General features: G+C 40.1%; 1 protein-coding gene across 6 annotated transcripts in view; it reads right to left on the bottom strand.

The window, feature by feature from the left end:
• The window catches only part of LOC148021665 (uncharacterized), a 156,484-nt gene that overhangs the window by 68,774 nt on the left and 65,606 nt on the right, over positions 1–22,104 (bottom strand). For all 6 annotated transcript variants that reach the window (XR_015694372.1, XM_087697146.1, XM_087697147.1 and 3 more), the window contains 7 exons: positions 19,133–19,187; positions 18,917–19,053; positions 18,741–18,834; positions 18,152–18,210; positions 17,936–18,046; positions 12,751–12,874; positions 12,560–12,672 (listed from right to left, as the gene is read on the bottom strand). Coding sequence is in view for 5 of the 6 variants with exons in the window: in XM_087697146.1 (XP_087553272.1) it covers positions 12,560–12,672; positions 12,751–12,874; positions 17,936–18,046; positions 18,152–18,210; positions 18,741–18,834; positions 18,917–19,053; positions 19,133–19,187 (693 nt within the window). In the remaining variant the exon portion in view is untranslated. The remainder of the gene's footprint in view (positions 1–12,559; positions 12,673–12,750; positions 12,875–17,935; positions 18,047–18,151; positions 18,211–18,740; positions 18,835–18,916; positions 19,054–19,132; positions 19,188–22,104) is intronic.

Raw genomic sequence — 22,104 nt, 5'->3', positions numbered from 1 at the left:
GAGCAAAAGAGCAATACTTCAAGCTGGACCAACTTGGAAATCTCAGAATTTCTAGAAATTACAGCAAGCACTTTGCTCTAATTAGCAAATTTAATTACAATCTGTTAAAAACTGTCTCAAATACACATTGTTCAAGGTGCAAACAATGCTTAGCAACACTAAAAGTGCAAAAGCCCTAAAATTTCTTGTCCCAAAATGCACAAAATCAGTCTATTTCAGACTATCACTGATGTACATTTGCCAATCTCTGAGCTGACAACAAAAGCCCCAAATTTGTGACCCAAAGTTCACAAAATCTCTGCGAGAAATGCGTCCCAAACACAAGAAAAAGCAGAGAGATGTTGCCCAAGCACAAGCCCTTTCCAATAATGTGACCTGAAATAAAAATTGATAAAAAGATTTTCTTTTACCTCCTTGAACTTTGCAGCTGGAGGTCAACCTAGGACTGTCAAAAGCGATTGCTGGTGCAGGCTCGTGGCGCAAAGGATCAGATAGGTGGCGTTCCTAGTGGGGGGCGCTACTGGAGGCAGCACAAGAAGTTGGCGCAGGGAGCAGACAGGAGCAGGTGAGGAGGCACAATCAGACAGACCAAGAGCCAAGGGCCAGGTGGCGCAAGTGGAGCTCAAGCTGAAGGTGGGCGGGTTGCACACAATACTGGCGACCAAAGGCACTTGCGTAGGGCAGGAGCTGGGGCGGCGCTACAAGCCAGGTGGCGAAGCGGACTACAAGTGGTGCAATTGGCACAGGCAACAAGCCTACATGGAGGAGACATTGGAGGCTAAAGGCTGAAGGTTGGTGGGCGGCGTTGCTTGTGCTGGCAGACTGAGAACGAGCTAAAGCAACTGGCGTCAATGGCTAATGGGCGAACTGAGCTGAGCTGAGTAGTGGGTCTAAATGCGGAGGAGCTCAACTAGAGATGGTGGCCATTGATTGAGCTGAGCATAAGGATTCTTTGATACCAAATGTGAGAAGGAAAAATTGAAGCTCAGCTAAGAGTACAATTGACAGTGAAGAGAGTGTGAGAGTGTGATAGCATGACACCCAATGCAATAATCTGAAGAGTGTAAGATGCAAGTACAAAGTACAACCCTTAAACCTTGGGGTTGCTAGAGTGTGTTCACACCCAAAAGGTGTAAAACACAATAAGTGCCCAAACTGTGTAACACAGGCACATAAAATAAAGGAGAATAAACCTGGAGGGAAAAAACATCTCGTGAGGAGAGTAAAAAGTGCCCTAGTGTCCTACTGAGGATTACTAGCGCTCCTCTATGAGCGTAGGCATCAGTAAAATCCAACAATAGTACCTCCCAATTGTGATGCCTCTAATGCAAAGGAAGACCCTCTCCATCTATCTCCATTTCCTCTATCACAAGGGTCTTCATTCTATCAAGAAGAAGCCAATCATGTGGTGCAGAAACATTGCAAAAGAGCCAACCACTCTTGCCCAAGCACCAAGTGGCCTATATATCTCTCCCTCCTTCCTCAAAAAAGGCCAGAATACAAGCAAAAATAGAGATTGAACAGACCATGCTCAATCCGCAACCTGTCTCAATCTATTTTAGGTATCCATCTAATTTTCTAAACAATTTTGGCATTGTCTTATTCAGCTTTAAGTATCGTTCTTTCTATTTCCTTCAAATGTCAAATATGTGAATTAAGCAAATGTTATGATTTTCTAAGCATACTGTGTTGTATGGGACACTTACAATAATCATTATATCCATGAGAAAATTTTGAAACTAAAAAGATTTCAAAGCCTAAAGAATTTAAGGAAATAAATCTATCACAAGGATGTGAATTTTCAACTTATTGCTTAGATATAATCAAATCATGCACATGTAAGGTGCAAGTTGAATTTGGGCACAGTGATAGTCAAATCCTACCTTGGATAGTGAGGGACACTAGCAAAACTTGTGATAAGTTGCGGTGGACAGGTGCCAATGGGTGTCTAGTGACAAGTCTTGGCTCTAGGCATCAAATGCGCCCTTGGAAATAACTCTTGATATCATGGGGGTTAGAAATATTAAACATGAAATGCCAAGGACTAACATTAATGAAGGTTTGAACACTTTCAACTTCATAGGGCTCAGAACAATGGCCAATTTGTGGGCATGGCCAAGTAATTTTTGAATTTTTACAATTAATTGCTGGAAATTCATTTCTACAAGCTGAGTTGTGCATGGCCAAGTGTCCCCCTTTATAGAAGGAGAGAAAACATGCCGTGCAAGGTTAGGGAAGCTTGTGATGAAGGTAGGCAGCCCCAAATGGCAATACACCCCCCCAAACCACCTTGAGAGGCTTGTCTACATGATGTATTTGTAACTTTCATCAGCTCCAGCTAATCTGTTGAGCATGAGCACTCCGTTGTAATCAGTTTTTAGAGTAATATAATCAGCCATATACTACTTGCAAAAAAAAAAAGGGAAGCCTGTGGGCTGAACAACTCCTCTAGGAAGCAGGTCGCTGATCCCAAGCTGAAAGCTACCTGTTTGATGTAGTATTTGGGCACATGCAACTGCAATAAAGGCTGTTTCTGCCCTGAAAATTCTGATTTGGGCCAATTTCCTCCTGCTCCTCCAACAACTCTCTTTTTTCCTCTCTCCTATCACTACTGGAATCAGCTAAAACAGATGTACAGCAGTGTAACTCCTGGTTCAGATCTGATTTACTGTGTAATTAGGGTTTCTCAGTAGTCTTGGGAAGCATGCCCATAAATCTTAGCCTTATGACTGAGGGATTTGCATGCAAATCAGAAAATTTGCAGTAGAAATAAAAAGGAATGCCCATCTACAATTGAAGTGGCCTGCATTTAAGTGTTGAAGAACCAAATCGAGGGGTAATTTGGGGATCTATGCTGTTGTCCACTGGTGACAGCCATAAGTACCAAAATTTGAAGAGAGACTACCCAATCAATAGAGGAAGAGGGGATTTGAGAGTGTATCTATTGAGTCCGCTGATTCTTCTTGGGGATCGGAGTTCAATCTCTAGTATACTACAAGATTTGCAGAATACAACCTAAAGAGATACCACAAGTGGTGCCGTTCTTCGGGACAATATTTACCACCCTATCCAAGAAGGAAGGCTGGTTTCATGGTTCAAGTTCCAGGATTCATCACCTCTCTCCGGTAGCTAGACCCAAGGCACATGGAGGCAGTATCAAAAAGCTCTCTTCATAAAGCTACATATTGTATATACTCTTGAGCTTTTGATAATGTAAAAATATCTTGTCATGAATAATCTTGTCTAAGGCTACCCTACATCTTTCAAATACTCTCCCCACTAGTATCTTTGGGTCAATCAATAAGAGAAGAAATTTATATTAAAGCAAGTTAAACCACCCGAGTTTAACGGCGAAGGTATAAAGATTGAAACAAATGTCGAAACTTGGATCGAACAAATGGAAAATTAAGGCAAGCCATGAGGACATGAGACCCAAATACCATGCATAGTGTAGGGATAAGGAAAGCCTTATGTCTTTGTGTGTGAAGCGAATATTGGGACACCCATGCAAAGTGGAAAGTACAAGTTGCAAGCCACTTCAGCTAGATGTATGACTACACTAATGATGATGTCCCTTCACTGCCAAACCACAAGGATATGGAACTAAGACACTACGCTCAAGGCATGTATAGGGAGAGCCTTGTGTCTTTGCATGTGAAGCGAAGCTTGGGACATCGGCACAAAGCAAGAAGTACAACTAGAAGCCACTTAAGTCCGATGCATGACTACACTTCTCCATGGTTGTAGTGGATAAGCATAAAGGATTGTATGCTGCCAATAAATGCTATGTATGTGAACAAGAGGGGCACATTGTGAAAACTGTCCCAATAGGCAGCAAGCTGAAAATGCTAAAAATAAAGGCCATCCAAACAGAAAAAGGCCAAAAACTACTACTTGTTCAGTCCTGGATGTACTTAGTGTGAGAAGCCAAATGATGCTGCTCTGCAATTATATAGAGCATGGGGCAAAGCGAAGGATCAGCATTTTTTTTTCTTTTATCAAAGTCCGCGTGCTAATTTTATCTCCATACGTATGGCTGCTAAACTTCACATCAAAGAGGATAAGTTGGGACCGATGGGAGAAGTGGTATGGCTTGTCATGATCATGCAAAGCCATCACACCCATTATTTGAAAGCTTCACATTTACATTCAAAGTCATGTGGACCACAAAAAGTTATCCATTGCACTCTTGGATGGATGTGATGTACTCCTTTGTATACCATGATGTCATGGAATGCATGCATTGATTTACACACACAAAAGAAGTCACTCTCCAACATAGAGGCAAGACCCATTCTTTGGATGTAAACTTAAAAGGGAACTCTACTCTCACTCTATTGGCTTATGCCATTTCCAAAGTAATGGAAATAGACCTTTCAATATACTGAGTGGTTGCCAGAAATAGTGATGATAATGAAACGAGTAATCTGTCTAAGTTGGATAAGGAACACATAGCATTCTCAAAAGAATATGTGAGCTCTTTTTCATTGTCTTTCCCCAACGCAACAACCACTTGAAAGGCTAGAGGATCACACCATAGATTTGATCCCTAGTAGTAGTCCACTAAATAAGCGCTTGTTTAGGGTGAGTGCATCCCAACAAGAGGAGATTATGAGCCAAGTACAGGAGCTCTTAGAAAAGGGGTTGATTCAGCCCAATAATCAAGAATCGCTTTCCAATTCCTAGGATTGATTCTATGATGGATAAATCGTACAAATCTACCATCTTCAACCATATTGATCTAAAAAATGGATATCAATATATATAAATAAGGCTTGAGGATGTGCATAAGACAACATTTATGATTTCTTTTGGCTTGTATGAGCTTTAATTTTTCCATTTGGACTTACTAATGGTCCAATCAAATTTAATTGAATGATGGATAGGATTTTTATCTTCTGCACACGACATTTGTATGCACATTCTTGGATGATATGATTGTTCACTCAAAGAATGTAGAGGAACATTATGAACACTTGTCTATTGTATTCAATGAACTCATGAAACATCTATAAGTACAGATGATAAAAGGACTAAAACGTTTATTGCATGAGATTCACTTTTTGGGGCAATGTATCAATTTGATGGTGTATGTATGTATGGACCTTGGCAAAAGTTGATGCAATTTGCACATGGCCACACTTGGAAAATGTTCATGAGGTTCACAATTTCTTGGGGCTATGCTTATATTAGTGACAGTTCATTCGTCATTTTGTTGAATTGCATCAGCGTCACATGCTTTACAGAAGAAAGGTATACTTTTTCAACAAAGGTGAAAATTTCAAAGTTCAAAAAGTTAAAAGAAAAGTTGACTTCAAATCCAATGCTTATATTGCTAGATAGAAAGAAGTCATTCATGGTACAGTGTGATGCTCGTGGTAGCAACATTAGGCTCTTTCAATGCAAGGGGGGTATATGGTTGCCATGCAAACCACCATCAAACTTTGTGATATGTGAGAAGCATATGAGATGGGTGAATTTTCTCTCAATCTTTCATTTTTAGATCATGCAAATTCAGGGTAAGAAAAATGTTGTGGCTGATGCACTTTCAAGCAAGCCCCAAATTTTAGTAGTTATGATGGCTTTTGTGAATGATTATCATCAGCTTTGCAATGGCCAGAGGCATTAGCATTATGTTCTTCATGATGGCTTTCTTATGATGCGTCGGCAGTTTTGCATTACAAAGCAATTGAGGCCAAATGTGATGCTTCAAAGACATGCTCCTCCGTATGCATAGCATAAAGGGATCAATGCTACAATCAAGGCAGTGGTGCACTTTTTTCCTTCAAGTAGCTTTGAGACATAATAATTAAGACTTTGTACACGCATACATTGCATGTCACAAGGTCAAGTATAATAGGCAAGCATTTCCAAGGTTGTTGCACCCTTTGCCTATTGCTAATATGCCTTGGCAAGGCATTGCAATTGGCTTTTATTTTCATCTCCCGAGGACACCTTTCTACTAGAAATAATGGCATTTGGACCATCATATGAACATTCGGCAAATAGCCTCATTTTATACTTGTTTGTGAGAAGATCAAGGCTAATCATATGGCATGGATTTTTATGCACCACATATTTAAGTATCAATGCATGCTGAAATCCGCATTAGTGATAGAGATCCTCGCATGGCTAGTCTCTTTTGGAAAGGACTATCTGAAAACATTAGTACACTAAATGTTTTATTGTCCTTTTATTCATATATTGATGGGCAACCAAACAGGTAAATTCTATAGTCTTCGAACTCTCAAGATGCTATGTGTCAGAGCATGAGTCGCATTGGGATAGTTCTTGCCACTGATTGAGTTTGCATATAAAACCACTACGTAGACACACTGGAAAAGCTACTTTTGAGATTGTGGAGGGTGGAAAGAAAGTTCCACCTATTTTTCATACAAAGCATAAGATCTTTGAGACTGAAAAGTACATTGAAAGCATGGTTGTAGCATATCAAAAGGTCAAGCAAGCACTTCAAAGATTGCAAGAGAAGTAAAATAGGGTAGTTGATTTGCTGTAGACGTCCATTGGAATTTACAAAGGGGGATTGAATATTGCTACATTTTCAAAAGACAAGGCTGAAAAAGATGAAAGGCAATGAATATTTATATCCAAAGTTGAATATGCATTAATATGGGCCCTTCCAATGTGGGAAAAGATAATCGATGTGGCATATAGGCTAAAATTGCCTCCACATAGGAAGATGCACATCTTTCATGTTAGCTTGTTAAGGCCTTTCCATGGGGATGTGTCACAAGATGTATCTACTAAAATTCAGCTAGATGTTGAGGAACTGAATGAGGCTTTAGTATCCAAGCAAATCTTGGCACATCAAAAAATAAAATAAAGAGGTAAAGTTCCTAGGTGCCACTTGCTGAAGTTTCAAAATTACTCGCCTATGAATGCAAAATGGATGGAAGAGGGGTGACTTGGCAAATCATCCTCAATTGTTGTAGCTTTACCTTAGATGGCCTCATACGGCTCTTCCCATAGTATTCCTACTTCAAGACAAATAGGGTCGTGTGTCATAAGGACATGAAATTTTATTGCTTTGCTTAGCATTTGATTAAAAGTCAATCAAATGTGCAAACGTGACTTGCACATGTGAGGTGTGTGTCAATTAGTTCATAAAGTGAGCCATAGTTTTTTCATACGCCAATCATACGTCATACGTAGACGGGGTATGAAAGTACGATTGGAGTATGATTCACACCTTAGGGCTAAATCATACTTTGCTCTAATTTTAATTTCAAAAACCAATAAAAATGTATCTAAATCTAACATTTTATACTAAATTAAGTAAGCAAGCTAACAAGATGAATGAAAATTGGAATCCCAAGTGTGTTGAGACCACTTGCACTTCCATGTAAATTGCCCCCTTCCACATTGCTTCACAATTGTTATGAATTCCCATTCCACTTTTTTCTTTCTTCCCATTTTTGTTGGCCTAAAGCAAAAGAATGGAGATGAAACTTCGTCAAATAAAGACATTACAGCTAAGTTGTAGTACCAAGCATATTGGAACTTAACACTAGCCATTAGTGATAGTGGTGACACTAGGAAATTGGAATTAACTAATTAATTAATGCCAGTTGCGGGCCTAGCAAATGAAATTGTTGCTTGGTTAGATTATTTGTCTAGGCACAAAAATAATATTTAAATTAATTTTCATACTTTTTAATCTGAACTTTGATTTAATGGATTGGATAATGCTGCAAATTTAGTTTAGAAGATTCACACCTTGCCGATGCAATTTTGGGAAAGCTGAATTGGGACACTGAAGGGAGAAGGAAATCTCGTTTTTGCATTTTGAAGCTGTCGGGAAGAGAGTTTATGTTGCTACTACCTGCTTTTGGAGCCATTTCTTAGCCATTGGAGACCGTTTTGGTGAAGGTGGCTGCATTTTCCTAACCGGGAAAAGTTGCTGATTACACAGGCTTGATGCACTTTCTTCTGAACATTTACAACCTCTGATGCTCCCTTTGCTATTGATGAATCCATTTGGGGCTGAAAAACCAACTCAATAGCTCAATTTTACTTAATTCTCACAACACATCTCCGAATTTTCTCACTCTACAACATTCTTTCTCTTTCTTCGGCCATTTCCAAGCTTTGCACCAAGTTTACACCAATCCAACCATTGGAGATGGAGATTTTGGTAAATCTTTACTCTAAACCCGAATTTTACAACAAAAATTAGGGTTTGACAGCCACCTCGGAAAGCATGCTCGAATTTGAAGGCTTCAGACTTGAATTTTCAGAGCTGAAATCAATGTATTTTAGGAGGATTCAAGAGGCCAGTCAGCCAACATTGAGTTTGGGGCTAATCTTTTTCCCAAGGAGCACAAGTGAAAGTCATCCCCCTAGCAAATCAAGGGGAAATTTGATTTGAAGCCTTGCTAGTCATTTATACAGTAAGAGGCACTTGGATTAGTGGAGGAGATTGAAGAATCTCAATTGTATTCTATCCATTTTCCATATAAGTTAAAGAAATACTACAAGGGCACGAAGTTTTGGAGCCAATAGGCTATCCAATGTCTAAGATTAAGTGGTAACATTTGCATTTTCAATTTATGTAAATTTTGTACTTATTGTAGTTAGTGTTAAATCATGTTAATTATCACCCTCTATAAGAAGGAAGGATGGTTTCATCATGAAGATACATCTTAACTTGAGTTGCCTTTAGATCAAGCTCATTGAAGTTAAATAGAGCAAGGGGTCTAGAGTACTCTATGATTCTTAAAGGGGAAGGTAGCATTTCCACTCCTCTAGCCATGGATAGCTCGTATTTATAGTGGATCTTAGATATACTTTTTTTGCATTCAAGGTACTATTTGCTGATAGTATTTCTGCCATGAGGTCACTATTCAGTGTACTAGTCACTATGGTTGCTAAGAAAATGGTATAGTTTTTAGCATGGCTTCCAAACTATACCTTTGCTAGTGGTTAAGAGCTGATACATGTTTTACATGAGTATCATGTGATACATCTTTGCTAGAAGACATTGCTTATGCTTCGTTTAGACATTATTTTGTGTTGTTCAATAGAAACATGGTGGTTTTTTGGTAAATGGATGCATCCCATATGGTAGTAACAACAATTATGATTGATGTGTATCAATTATAATATGGTTTTGCTAGCTCAAAATTTCAGCATATCGTCAAGATGGATTTGGTTCAGCAATGGCCACACATGTTGTTTGACTATGATGCCATGTGCTCCACCAATAGTTCATATGCTTTTCACACTATAGTGCAATTGATGATGATTAATCACAAGGACTTAAGGGGATGGTTTGCTATGAGGACATGAATTGTTCAACTAATTGCTTAGGCATGATTAAGTTGTGCACATGTGAAGTACAAGTTAAATTCAGGCACTGAGCACAGTGCTAGTCAAGCCCTACTTTTGGCACTAGGGGACATGGGCAAAGTAGTGAATAAGTTGTGTTGGACAAGTGCCAATGGATCCTTGGTGACAAGTGTTGGTTGTAAGCATTCAATGTGCCCTTGGAAATGGCTCTCCAAAGGCTGGCAATAACTAAACACCACCTCCAAGCAGCGGGCGACTGATTCCAGGCTGAAGACCACCTGTTTGCTGCAGTATTTGGCAGGTGACTGCAATAAATGCTGTTTCTGTCCTGCAAATTCTGATTTGGGCAAATTTTGCCTCTCATCTCTGACAAATCTCTTTTTCTCTGTCCTATCACTGTTGCACTCAACTTATTCAGATGTATAGCAGTGTAATTGCTGGTTCAGATCTGATTTACTGCTGCAATCAGCATTTCTCAGCAGACCTGGGAAGCAAGCCCACAAATCTCAGCCTTGTGTCAAAAGGGCTTGCTATAAATTGGAAATTTGCAGCAGCTCTACAAAGGAATGCCCATATACAATTGAAGTTTATTGCATGCAAGTGTTGAAGCCCTAATTTGTGCCCGAATGTGCATGAAGAGGAAGTTTTGGGATTTGTGCTGTTGGTCACTTGTGACAGCCCTAAGTTTCAAAATCTGTGGACAGTCAGACTGGCCAATCAATAGAGAAAGAGGGATTTAAAATCTTATCTTAATTCAAGGCTAGGAATTGGAGTCCAATCTCTAGTGTTCTACAAACTCATGGAACACAATCTAAAGAAATACCACAAGGCATGCCACTTTTTGAGGCCAATTGGTTGTCAGTTGTCGACAGTGAATTGGTGTTCCGTTTATTTCATTTTCTTTGGTTTTATTGCTTGCTGTCATTACTGGTCAATCAAGTCATTGACCACCCTATCCAAGAAGCAAAGCTAGTTTCAAAGTCCATCTACTTTCGGGATACAAAGCCATGACACAGAAAGGAGCCAATCAAGAAGCACATCTATTTTTAGGAGGCAAAACTGGATCAAATGGAAGGATCCATTCTACCTCAAGACAAAGAAAGAAATCGCAAAGAGCCCAGCGTTCCTTGAAAGTCGTCTAGTGCCTTTTGCGATGAACCCTTATCAAGGGATGTCCTCCAGGATCTTGGCAACAACAGGTTGGCCTGCTCGACAGAAAATGCAACAGTCTGAAAGTCTGCAGATGATGATGGCAGTAGCTACAAAGTGTTGAACAAGTGCTGAAGTAGTCATGCAAGCTGAAGGTGATGACAATGAAGAACAGCAGCAACTGGACACTAACTTGAGAGGGGTACAAGTGGCTTAGCGCATGCCGCACACTCTTTTTACAGAAGTTGTACCAACCAAAGTTTATGGGCCTGCTCATGGGACACTTGAAGCACCCTTGTGCATTTGAGTTTTGGGGCTATTCAATGAGCTTTGATAAGGTTTGATGTTCGTGCAATTTCTTTACCTTACCACTACCTCTGAAGCCCCAAAATGATGCCAGGAGAGACCACCAACCAAAGCTCACACCTTTTTACCCCAAGAAGTATCACCCCAAAGCAAGCAAGGCATCAGTCCCCGAGTGCTTGTCTACTATCCACAAACCTAGCAAAGCTATAGACTTGATGGTTATTTTTCCTTGGAAGCATGAAGCATTTTCCTTGGATTTTTTCTTTTGGTGCCCATTGGGAAAAGGGATGGTTGGAAGGCAGATCACAAAACAGAGAGAATGCACACTGCCACCACAAGGAAATCTGAGAAGAAGTATGGTCTGTGCATGAATCACGACATAGAGAGCATGTACACAGCCACCCACAATGGAATCCATAACGACATATGAAGAGATATGAAGGTAAGGTACCTTAAGTGGAGACCGTTAGGGTTTTGAAGTGAGCAAGATGCTCATGGGTGCTCTGTTAGTTATTATTCATCCCCAAGTGTGAATACACATTATTCTATGCACAGGTGTGGACACCTTTTACACCACTTAGCATTAAATAAGGGTCAAAGGGTTAGCTACACAACTTAGTCTATAGATTCAAGCTCTATCACTTGTACTTGCATCTCACCTATCATTCTCAATCTATTTCTTTCAGCTTGTATATGTGCAAGCGTCCATTTACAAGACCAAAGGCTCAAGACATCTGAACCACATGCTACAGCACCTTGCAAAGTACCATTTGCTAGTATGTGTGAAGGCCAAACCCAACAAACTTGCAAAACAAAGATGACCTCACATTGAATCCTTAAAGCCAACAATCAGTGCTTGGGCTGGGAGTTGGAGACATACTCCGTGACTCCTTGAGGCTGCCATCTAGTCCAGCTGAAGAGGCAATTGAGGAAGCACACTTCCTGGAGAAAATAATATGAAGGCATGAGGCATGCAAGTTATGCAGAGATTCATTATTGCATTCAGGTTTGTGAGATGCAGAATGTGATAGTAGGCGTGGCTGTGAAGCAATGGGAAGGGATAGGAGGTGTCACTTCTGAAGCTTGAACTGTGTTACAGGCAGTGAACATATGATGGTGGATGACAGTAGTTTCCTTGATTGTGGGCAGGATCACAGAGTTGGAAGGTTCTTTGGATGTACGACCATATACCTGAAGCAGTGGAACACCTGGCAGCAAACTAGGTCGAGAAGAGACAGAGGGGGTGGCACTGTTATAAGCATAGGCAAGTGAGACATGGTGATGGAGAAAAAGTCACAGGTATGGCAGATGTGGGAGAGCTGTTTACAGATATACAGAAAGGAGGTGGGGGGTATGCAAGCAAGATGAGAGGAGGGGACAGAACGAAAGACACAAGTGAACATGGCAAGCAGCTATGATGAGTGCAGGAACAGCAAGAGACTCAAAGCCGATGACTGATGTAGTATCATATTCTTAAATACCCTTATGTACCATGTATACATGTAATACAAGTATATTCAATATCCATATACATGTATTTCATTATGTACCTTCAGATGAGTTAGATTAGTGCACTATTTTCTCCCTGGTTCTTTTCCATTGTATGACTTTGCTCCCAATAGGCTGGAAGAGAGACAGTTCATTTATCTATTTAAGGTGTAGTGGTCTCTCTTCCTCTCTTTTCCATGCACTTTTCGACAGAACCATAGGTTAACAGGCACAAGAGTTCGATAAATGTAACAGCTTATTTTCTATTATCATCAAGGATTTCAATAGAATCATTTCAGATACATACAACAGTCTTTGTAGCACCAATACTCCAGTCTGCAGTGGGTTGTTCAGCAAAACAACTCAAGTGCTTTTGTGTAGCACTGTTTTGGCAATACAGATCATGAATTGAGAGTATACCTGCACAAGTTTGAAAAATAGTTTTAGCACATTCAATTTCAAAATGCAAAAATGCATTAATGTCCCTTCAATGTTTACCTAATGGAGAGGTAGACCACCGCTCTGCCAACCTACTGAAGTTTTGCGGTGGAAAAGGGTATGAAATATTCGCGGTAATATTTGAAGCAGCATACAAGTTTCCTAGCCACGAGTAGTCAAGTATCTGCAAATGTGTATGAATGAATGGCCAGCAATTTACTTTCAGTACACTACACACAAAAACTGAGCTTCAAAAGTCTATGTATATCCAGTGAAGAGCAATCAAACAATGTAATACTTTGGGGGAGAAACAATTCCTAAGTGAAGCATCATAAATCTTCAATGTGGTCTCTTTCTACAAGTTAAATAAAAATGCCTTGTTCTCCCACAACAGATATTATCTGACTAGTTAAAATTGAACCCAACTACAAAGCATAGTTTTTACTCGAACCAATTCAGATTGGGAAGCATCATTAAGCATTTGCAATGTAATTATGTTATTGAAGGGAAAGCGGGGTTGTTTCACGCTGGGGGAAACAGCCAGGGACACATTTTTTGGGCCCGGAGAAATAATTGGGTGGAAATTTTCCCAACAACACAAGAGGGGAAGTCCACAAAGCAACAATATATCTATTTCCCCTGTGCTCTATCCTCCTCAATGATGGCTCGTATTGTGAGGATGTGGTCGAGTGTGGAATACCCTTGCCTAAACCTTGCCTGCCCACATGCCCAATGTTGGTGCATCCCTACCCATTTTCTCAGCTCATGCTCTAGTATGGATGTCCTAGCATTATATAAGTCAATCACTGGACAAGTTTGAGCTCAAAGAGGAATGCCGAAGGAGATCATCATCACTATTGGAGTGAAGCAGGGTTAACCCCTTTCACTCACCCTCTTCGGGCTATACATTGATGAGATACCATACTATATTGTTGGATTGGGAGGAGATGGCCTTAGCCTTGGGACAGTATCGATAGCTCTACTACTATATGTTGAGCTAAAAATGCATTATTAACTGATTAGCTGAAGTGTCATTAAACATGAGAATTAACTAAAGTGTCATTAAATGGTGCATGGACCTTGAAAGTATCTATGTCCCATAAGCAAAACCCTAATTTAGAGGGATCCACTCATCTATGAAAGACAAGCTGCCCACAATTCAGCCCATCCCTTGTCTTGTGGTTCATCATCCTTGTCTACAGATTTTAGCCATCAGCTCCCCTTCTACCAGCTGTCCAGCCCTTACTGACTGCTCCCACATTAGACAACCTGCTCCCAGCTACTACCAACTCCCTGGCAGCTCCAGATTAGGCTGTGTTTGCTGCAGATTTGCTGATGTTATCAGCTGTTGCCAATTCTCCACCATTGTTGCCTGCATCTTCAGCAATTGCAAGCCACCCTACATCAACACACACTCTGAGTGCTTTCACCTAATTTTCTTCAACCTCCGCTGATCAGCTGCCTCCATCTTCAGGTGGTACACTGTTGCATTTACCAGTTCCATCCCCATAGACTGCTGCGTTTTGGTTACCATCCTGCTGCCCTTCCACTTTCAGCATCATCTCACCTCCGACTAGTGGTTACAAACCTCAAGATCCGTCTTTGGTGGACGTCACTCTTTGACTACTCCCCATGCTCTACCTTTGAGGATCTGTACATTCTCTCATTCATTTGTAGCATTGATTCATTCGATTCAAAATTCACTTTCTTCTTTGTTTGTGTTTTGTGTTTTGCATTTATTGCATCCTTGTCTGAGTTCTTGTGTTTTAGCCGTGTTCGTACATTCTATGTTTTCTCAATGCAAACCCCAACCCCACTTCACATGGCATCAAAGCCAGTGCTCCTCTAAAGAGTATCTTGCAGTTATTGTGGAGAGCTTGGTTTAAGATACACGAGCGACATGTAACCAATTCACACCTCAATGGGGACAAGGCATCATCACTTTCTTCTTCTTTGCTAGATCTATGGTTCGTGAGGGAAGAGATTAGTGAATTCTTGTGTGTCAAATCTCCCCCTACACTCCTAGGAGCCTTGCGCATCAAACAAGATTAGTGGGTGAGACTAGCCACCTCTCCCCTCAAGGAGGAGATGCTGCATTCCGGACAAATCATGATCCATCTTCTTCATCACAGCCAGCCTGTTGTCAGGTTCATGTGACCCTTTTGAGTCACACAAATTAAAACCCTTCCATGTCTCTTCTTCTAGTGTACAAGATCCAAATAATGAAAAGTTTGATTTCACTATTGTTTCAAATGCTGTTGGAGAATTGGCTCAGTCAACCCCTAGTTGTACAACAGATCTCTTGGAATTAATGTGAAAAGAAGTATTGCAATGGGGCACAAACATTTCGGGGCGAATTGAGTGTCTTCTTAGCTCAATTTTCTTGAGAGCATTCTAGCCCAAAGTGGTGAAGTGCTGAATATTCGAGTTATCATTTATTTTGTGAATCTATTGCTTGCTGTAAATTGCTGTAAATCAGTGGATTTTAGGATTCCACCACCCTTCTATCGAAAGGGAGGCTGCTTTCAAGGTTCCCATACAAGTACATAAAAAGCATAAGAAAACTGACATTGTTCTCACCTCCTAGCCATAAAGCCGATACGGGCTCACCCCTAAGCCTCAAAACTAGCAAGAAACAAGCCAAACCTCTACCACAAAAGCCGGCATCTCATTCCACCAACTTGCACCAATACAAGTTGTGGGGGTAGAGCCACCTAGGGTCCTAAGTTCAAGAGTGTGTCTAACAATAATCTATGTGAATAAGCATTGAGTTTCTTTTATGGAACCTAGCCGACCACACCCTAAAGTGCTCTAACAACACATTCACACTACTAGACTCTTTAGCTAACCATAAAGTGTAGTGAGAGCATTCACACTACAAGACCATCCTAATTATTAGGACGCATTCACACGTAGTGATTCTTAGTGGCCAATGGTATGAGCACCCGTCCATGATGTCCAAGGATGTAACAATCCCACCTTAATGAATGACTGCCTCCAAGTACATGACTTCATTAATAAGGACAATCCAATTCACCCTAGCCCAAAGTGTTCTCCCAAAGAACTTACATGGGACACCAATGAATATGGATATCCTAGCGGTATCCGAGCAAAAGGATACAGATCTTCTTGGTTGTTTGGACTAATTGCCAATACCTTGAAGGTAGTTTAAAATAGATGTCGGTGTGTCTCAAATCATTCATAGAATCGAGATTTTATTTGTGGAAAAAATACTTCTGGCCATAAGTTTGTGTGATAATATTTACAAAGGAGTGTGTACAACAAAAGAATTCAGAAACACATAATATTCACTGTGCACCCTGAAAAGCAGGGAGAAAGTGGATGTCAGATTTAAACAAGAAGTCATGCATATGTGTCCCTAGCTATTGAACAAGCTGGAGTGTAGCACTGAGAAGATGCTTATTAACTGGTTGCTTTCTACTGAACCTCAATATATGTATGAGCTCAGAAGAAACTGCAGACACAGAGTAGAGGCTGAGTTGCAGGTTTGGCATAATCAGCAAAGAGAGACCTAGAGATAAGATCTGTAGAAAGAAACCTGATCAAACATCTTTGAAATGGGAGAAATGGCACTAAACACTGTAAGCAGGATGGCCTGCTTGTCATCAAGTTTTACTGGAAGCAAGCATAGCACACGTGTAGCATGCATGTGGTCCATACCATGCCAGGGCATCTACAGGCATCATATACCTATTAGGGCCTCAAACTTTCACATTAAAAACCCAATCAACCATTGAATTCTATTACTCATGGCAATCAAGGAGAAGTATCTTGAATACTGTTAATGCCATTTGATTATGAAGGATAGCCTTGTTTATTACTATACAGATTTGCAGATTGTAATTTTGATGATGCTTGCAGTGACACACTGGAAAAATAGGTGAAGTAAATACACTGTTGCATAGACTATAGGAAACATTGAGTCCAAATATGCTCGACCAAGTTATCCTTATGGGAAACATCGAGTCCAGTAATGCCTGAATAAGTTACCCTTTTCTCCCAACAAATGTTTCCCAATAAAGGTACCAAATCATCTAGAATAAATGATCCAGAAGGCAACCAAGTCTGTCAATACCCACACAAAGTGCAAGACAAAAGAACTCCCAGGCTGGTCACTCTAGAGAGCATCATCCAAATAAAGGAAATTATTTCTCTGGAGAAAATGAGATCCTTCCCAACCTTGTATAAATGCCCTCATTTTCTCCATGTCTCCCTAGAGATTTTTCCAGCAACCTTTTCAAGGAGTGACTGAGATCAAGCCCACTGTCTGAAATTGTCTCCCCATAGGATTTCTCAGCTGCTCTGTTAACCCTACACACAACCTGCATGGGTGTACCGTGTAAGGGCAATCAAATGACTAGCAACTTGTCATTTCTATGCTTCCTGGATGATCCTCATAGCCCAAGGCTTTGCCCAGAAGTGGGCAACCATGCACCTTGCCTAAGGTTAGTCTTTGTAAAATACTTTGCACATTTAAGTTAGTCAAACAACTCTTTTACATTTAAAAACAAGTTTAATAATTATTTTATTTGAAGCTCTATCGATAATAAAAAGATGTATCGTCGACCGTTATCACTCAACGGGTCTCATCCGCTGACAATTTAGTATAATAGTCGGTACTTCTTCTTTCCAGGATGGTTATTTTGTTGTTCTAGCTTTAAACAATCTCATTTTTTCTTTGATTTGTGTTTTTCTCTTCTTCAATGCCATAAACGTAACTACTCCCCAAGTCTCAATCATCTCTTCCTGCATACTTAATAACCATCCTCAGTGCTCTCTATCAAACCTTCTGTGCCAAGGTGGTCCCAAAGGCAATGATGCAGAGTCTCAGAGTGGTGTGCACCTGGAGCAGGCTGGTATAAGATGTTATTTGACCTGTGCCGGCTCTTGTTTTCAAAGTATAATTAGGAGAAAGATAATCTCATTGAAACATTTCAAGGCTTGGTCCAATCAAACTATCTTTCATCCTAGGTCACAGACATCAAGAATGGGTGGCCCACCCAACCCATTTGAATGAGACCTCATACACATAGACAAGCCCTCAGCTCAAGTGAGGAAACTTCTTCATTGCCAAGCATGTTTCAATCATCTAGCATGTCAGGTCATATAATTATTCTAACAAATGAGCATCTCATTCTGGAAGAAACTTGCTAATTGACTTACTTTTGACTTCATTCTAACAAATGAGCATCTCATTCTGGAAGAAACTTGCTAATTGACTTACTTTTGACTTCGAAGGTGTAAAGGATGACAGATTGCTTGGTGGTGTATCATATAGAGCCAGTAGACTTTTTTGCATTGTCGAATAATCTTGAATGTTTTGAGTCACAACATACTGGAGCGAGCAGACATGCGTGTGACATTAGGATGATACTTCAACAATACTTTAACTAAATTCACTTAGCAGATTACTGTTGCTTGTATGTCACATGCTTCTTACAAGATCATACTGTGGAAACTGTTGCTCAGTTAGCACAGCAAAATCATGCTGGTAAGTACCTGCAAAGATGAACTAGATGATTACCATGTAGTAAGAACATCAAACAGGCATGTTACCATGGTCCCTGAAGTGGACATATATCTAGTCATGTGAGCAACCAAAAAACACATAGTATAAATTAACACTGAAGATAGTAGTCCTGCACTTATCAATCACACATCATTTTTGTAGGCAGCATAGTTCCATCTTTCAAGGAAGGACACAGATTGGCTAATAGAGATCGTTGATATGCTTCAGTGGATTGAAGATTGAGTAGTTCTGAAACTTAACAGTTGCATCAGCATCTGCCACTAGGTACTAAGCATAGAGAATTTACCTTGAAAGAGGAACAAACCCTTCCTGGAAATAAAAATGTTTACATTACCTAATGATTATGAAGAACTTCCTTTTCCAAGAGGAGAAAGGGTTTTGTAAAACTTTGTATTTTCAACTTATTAGTCAGCAAGTCTAATTTCACTGCTCTAGATGATAAGGATTGTTGTGTTCCTTGTTTCCTATACAAGTTTCATCCATGCCTTTTCTTGTTTACCTTTCAAGGTAATCTCTGAAAGGTTCAATCCATGCTGCACTTTCCAGAATCCCAAGTAAATCGTTAATCCTAAGAAAGCTGCAAAAATAAGTGTCTGCAAAACCAAACTAACAAAATTATTTACTTCACTTCACTTGAATGCTTAAACAGTATTGTTCCATGGAACTGATACTTACCAAACTAACTTTAAAGACATTATTTTTGAACAAAGGAGCATAGTATTTAGCAACTCCAAGCGAAATTGGACTGCTAGCTGTGTGTTGAGAGAGAGGAGGTGGATCTGTCTCATAATTGGCTGAGGCTGTTCTCTGATCTGAGTGTACATGATAGTATGTCACAATTCAAACAGAGAGCCATGCAAGGTCAAAAACAAAACATAATTGATTCTTCACCTCTTCTCCTTCTCAAACCACAGAACAGCCATAAGCTTGGGTCAATTATGCCTGCCTAGAAACACATATCAATAACATTTTATGTCAGTCATGATAGAAATTTTCAGTATTATTGAACAAATAACATTTTGACATGTATTTTTGACAATTATTACAGGTTCACAAATTGAAATTCTGTTTGACTGACTTAGAAATGTGATTGCAACCTTTAAGCACCTGTATTGTAAGTCATGGTTGGGTGTATATGCAAGCATTGGTTTAGAGAAACATATAAACCTTACCCCCCCCACCCCAATGCAGCCCCAATGTCATATGCTCACACTACTCTCTGAGGCTACATGAATGTCACTCGTTGCAGTATTTGAATGACCCCTGCTAGTATTCAAACTGGGTTGCTGGCTGAGTGGAAGCAACTAGATGCTTCAAGTTCCAGGAAATCCATCCATTTTTCTATTAAGTGTTACTAAAGCCGAGCTATAACTTCCACAAAGGAAGTGCAACCTTACATTATCACTGTTATATTAACAAAGACATAAGTATATAAGTTAGAGGAGACCCAAAGACTGTGTCTATGGAATTGTCCCACAGCTCAGAGGTGTCGGATAGTCTTTCATGGCACACCTCAGAGTGGATGAGGATTTGAGGTAGCCATTCATTTATTATTGTCGGGCAGCACCAAACTCCTCACAGACAGTGGACTCAAGGCACAATGGGAGTAGATTCCTAGCATTATTGATTGGTTCATTTGGACTGCAAGGTCTAGCCATGCTATTGACCTCGGGATGTCTCCACTTCAAGGACTCTCTCTAGGATCTGGATAGACACTCTAGCACCTTCCTTCGCTTACCACCACGCATGATCTGACATTATTTTTTATAGCACCTTCCTTCGCTTAGCACCACACATGATCTGACATTATATTTATGATGTACTTAACAGTCCCTTATGGGGCATTTTTGTACTTTATTTTATCTCAGGGGCTTTTCTCCCAAGGTGCCATTGGCAATACTTTCTTTTCTTTGAAAAGGAGAAAAATGCACACAGCATATGGTTCTTACTTGGAGAGCAATTGCTTGGTGATAGTTAAAACTTATCTTCAGATATTGATGGGAAAGGCATGATTAGCAAACAGTGTTCATTATTAGAGCTATGAGATGCTTCATGAATGATCATCACTGGTTGGCAAACCTATCAGCCAAATAAACACAGATATGAAACAAGCCTTCTGCTATGAAAAGGTGGTAATGAGCTAATTAATACTTAATTACAGCTAGCAGCAAATTCACATAAAATGGAAAACACGCTTTACCACTTAATCTTGGACAACCGACACCCAATTGGCCCCAAAACATGGCACCCCTTGTGGTATTTCTTTAACTTATATTCCAAATGGATGGAGTACAACTAAGATTCTTCAACCTCCACCACTAATCCAAGTGCCTCTTCCTAACTAGCAAGCCTTCAAATCAATTTACCCCTTGATTTGCTAGGGGATTAGCCTTCACTTGTGCTCCTTGGAAAATAAATTAGCCCCAAATTTTACATTGGTTGGCTGACCTCTTGAATCCTCCTAAAATACACTAATTTCAGCTCTGAAAATTTAGGTCCCAAGCCTTCAAATCTAGGTAGGCTTTTTGAGGTGGCTGTCAAACGATAATTTTTGTTGTAAATTAGCATTCACAGCTGAGATTCACCAAAAACTCGACCTCCAATGACTGGATTGCTGTAAAACCTAGAGCAAACCTAGGACATAGAATGTTGTAGAGAGAGAGAATTTAGAGTTGTCGTGAGAATTTGGTCAAATTGAGCTTTTGGCCCAATTTTCCAACCCCAAATGGATTCAACAACAGCAAAGGAAGTACCAAAGGCTATAATCTTCAAGAAAAAGTGCAACTGCAATTGTTAGCTTCCCGAGGTCAAGAATATACAGTTGCCTTTCACCAAAATTGTCCAATGGCTAGGAAATGGCCCCAAAAGCAAAGAGTAGCCACCCAACAGCTCCAAAATGCAAAAATGAGATTTCCTTCTCCCTTCAGCCCGAATTCAGCCTTTCCAAACTTGCATGGGCAAGTTTTGCCAAGTCGCCTTGCAAACTGAATTTCAAGCATTGTCCAGCCCATTAAATTAATTTTCAAAGAATCAATTCTTAAAAGCAATTTAATATTTATTATTGTGTCCATAAAAATAATCTAACCAGCCAACAAGTAAATTGGCTATGCTGATTTTTCTCCCATGTATCTCGAAGCAGTTATTAGCCTTAGATTGGGATTAATTAGTTAACCGATGCCAAGTATCTAGTGTCACCACGAACACTTGTGGCTAATTAAAGTGTTCTAGGCTAGTATCTCGCACCAAAAAACCTAGCAAACATAACTTCTAACAACTTTTGCCTTTGGCATTGGCCTATATTTTTGGGTCGTTGGCCCGCTACTGTGAAATAACTTCCTTGCATGTCACATGTGCATCTGATATTTGCACATTTGATTAATCAAATGCTAAGCAAGGCACTAGCAAAGCATTCAATTCCATGTCCCTGTAAAATATCTCCTATAAGCAGTCATCCAGGTCCTTGCAGCAAGACCGTCTAAAAACAATCTGACCTTCCAAATCTAAGCTATAGACTGCCCTAAACAATCATGGAATCTCACCAAGTCAAGGGTCAAAATAGACTGTCAATGATTACCCAAACCAAAGGGAATCTTGTCATAGTGGATCTGACTAGTCATAGTAGCAAAGTGCTGTTGGGCAAGCCTATTAACAACAGGTTAAAGCATGGATTGGGGTCATGGAAAGGACTCCTCATGCACATATTACAGTATGTTTTTTTTTTTGCAAATAAAAAGTGGCTAATTATTACTTCAGAAAAACCCTGAATAAAGGAAGTGCTCATGCTCAATAGACTAGCTGGAGCTAATGCAGAGTCACAAATATATCAGATGTACAAGCCTCTCAGGGCGGTCTAGGCAAGATAA

This window comes from Lygodium microphyllum, chromosome 17, assembly GCF_053477565.2.
Source record: "Lygodium microphyllum isolate KBCC chromosome 17, Lygodium_microphyllum_v1.1.10, whole genome shotgun sequence".
NCBI lineage: Eukaryota > Viridiplantae > Streptophyta > Polypodiopsida > Schizaeales > Lygodiaceae > Lygodium > Lygodium microphyllum.
This window is presented reverse-complemented; position numbering and strand designations above follow the sequence as displayed.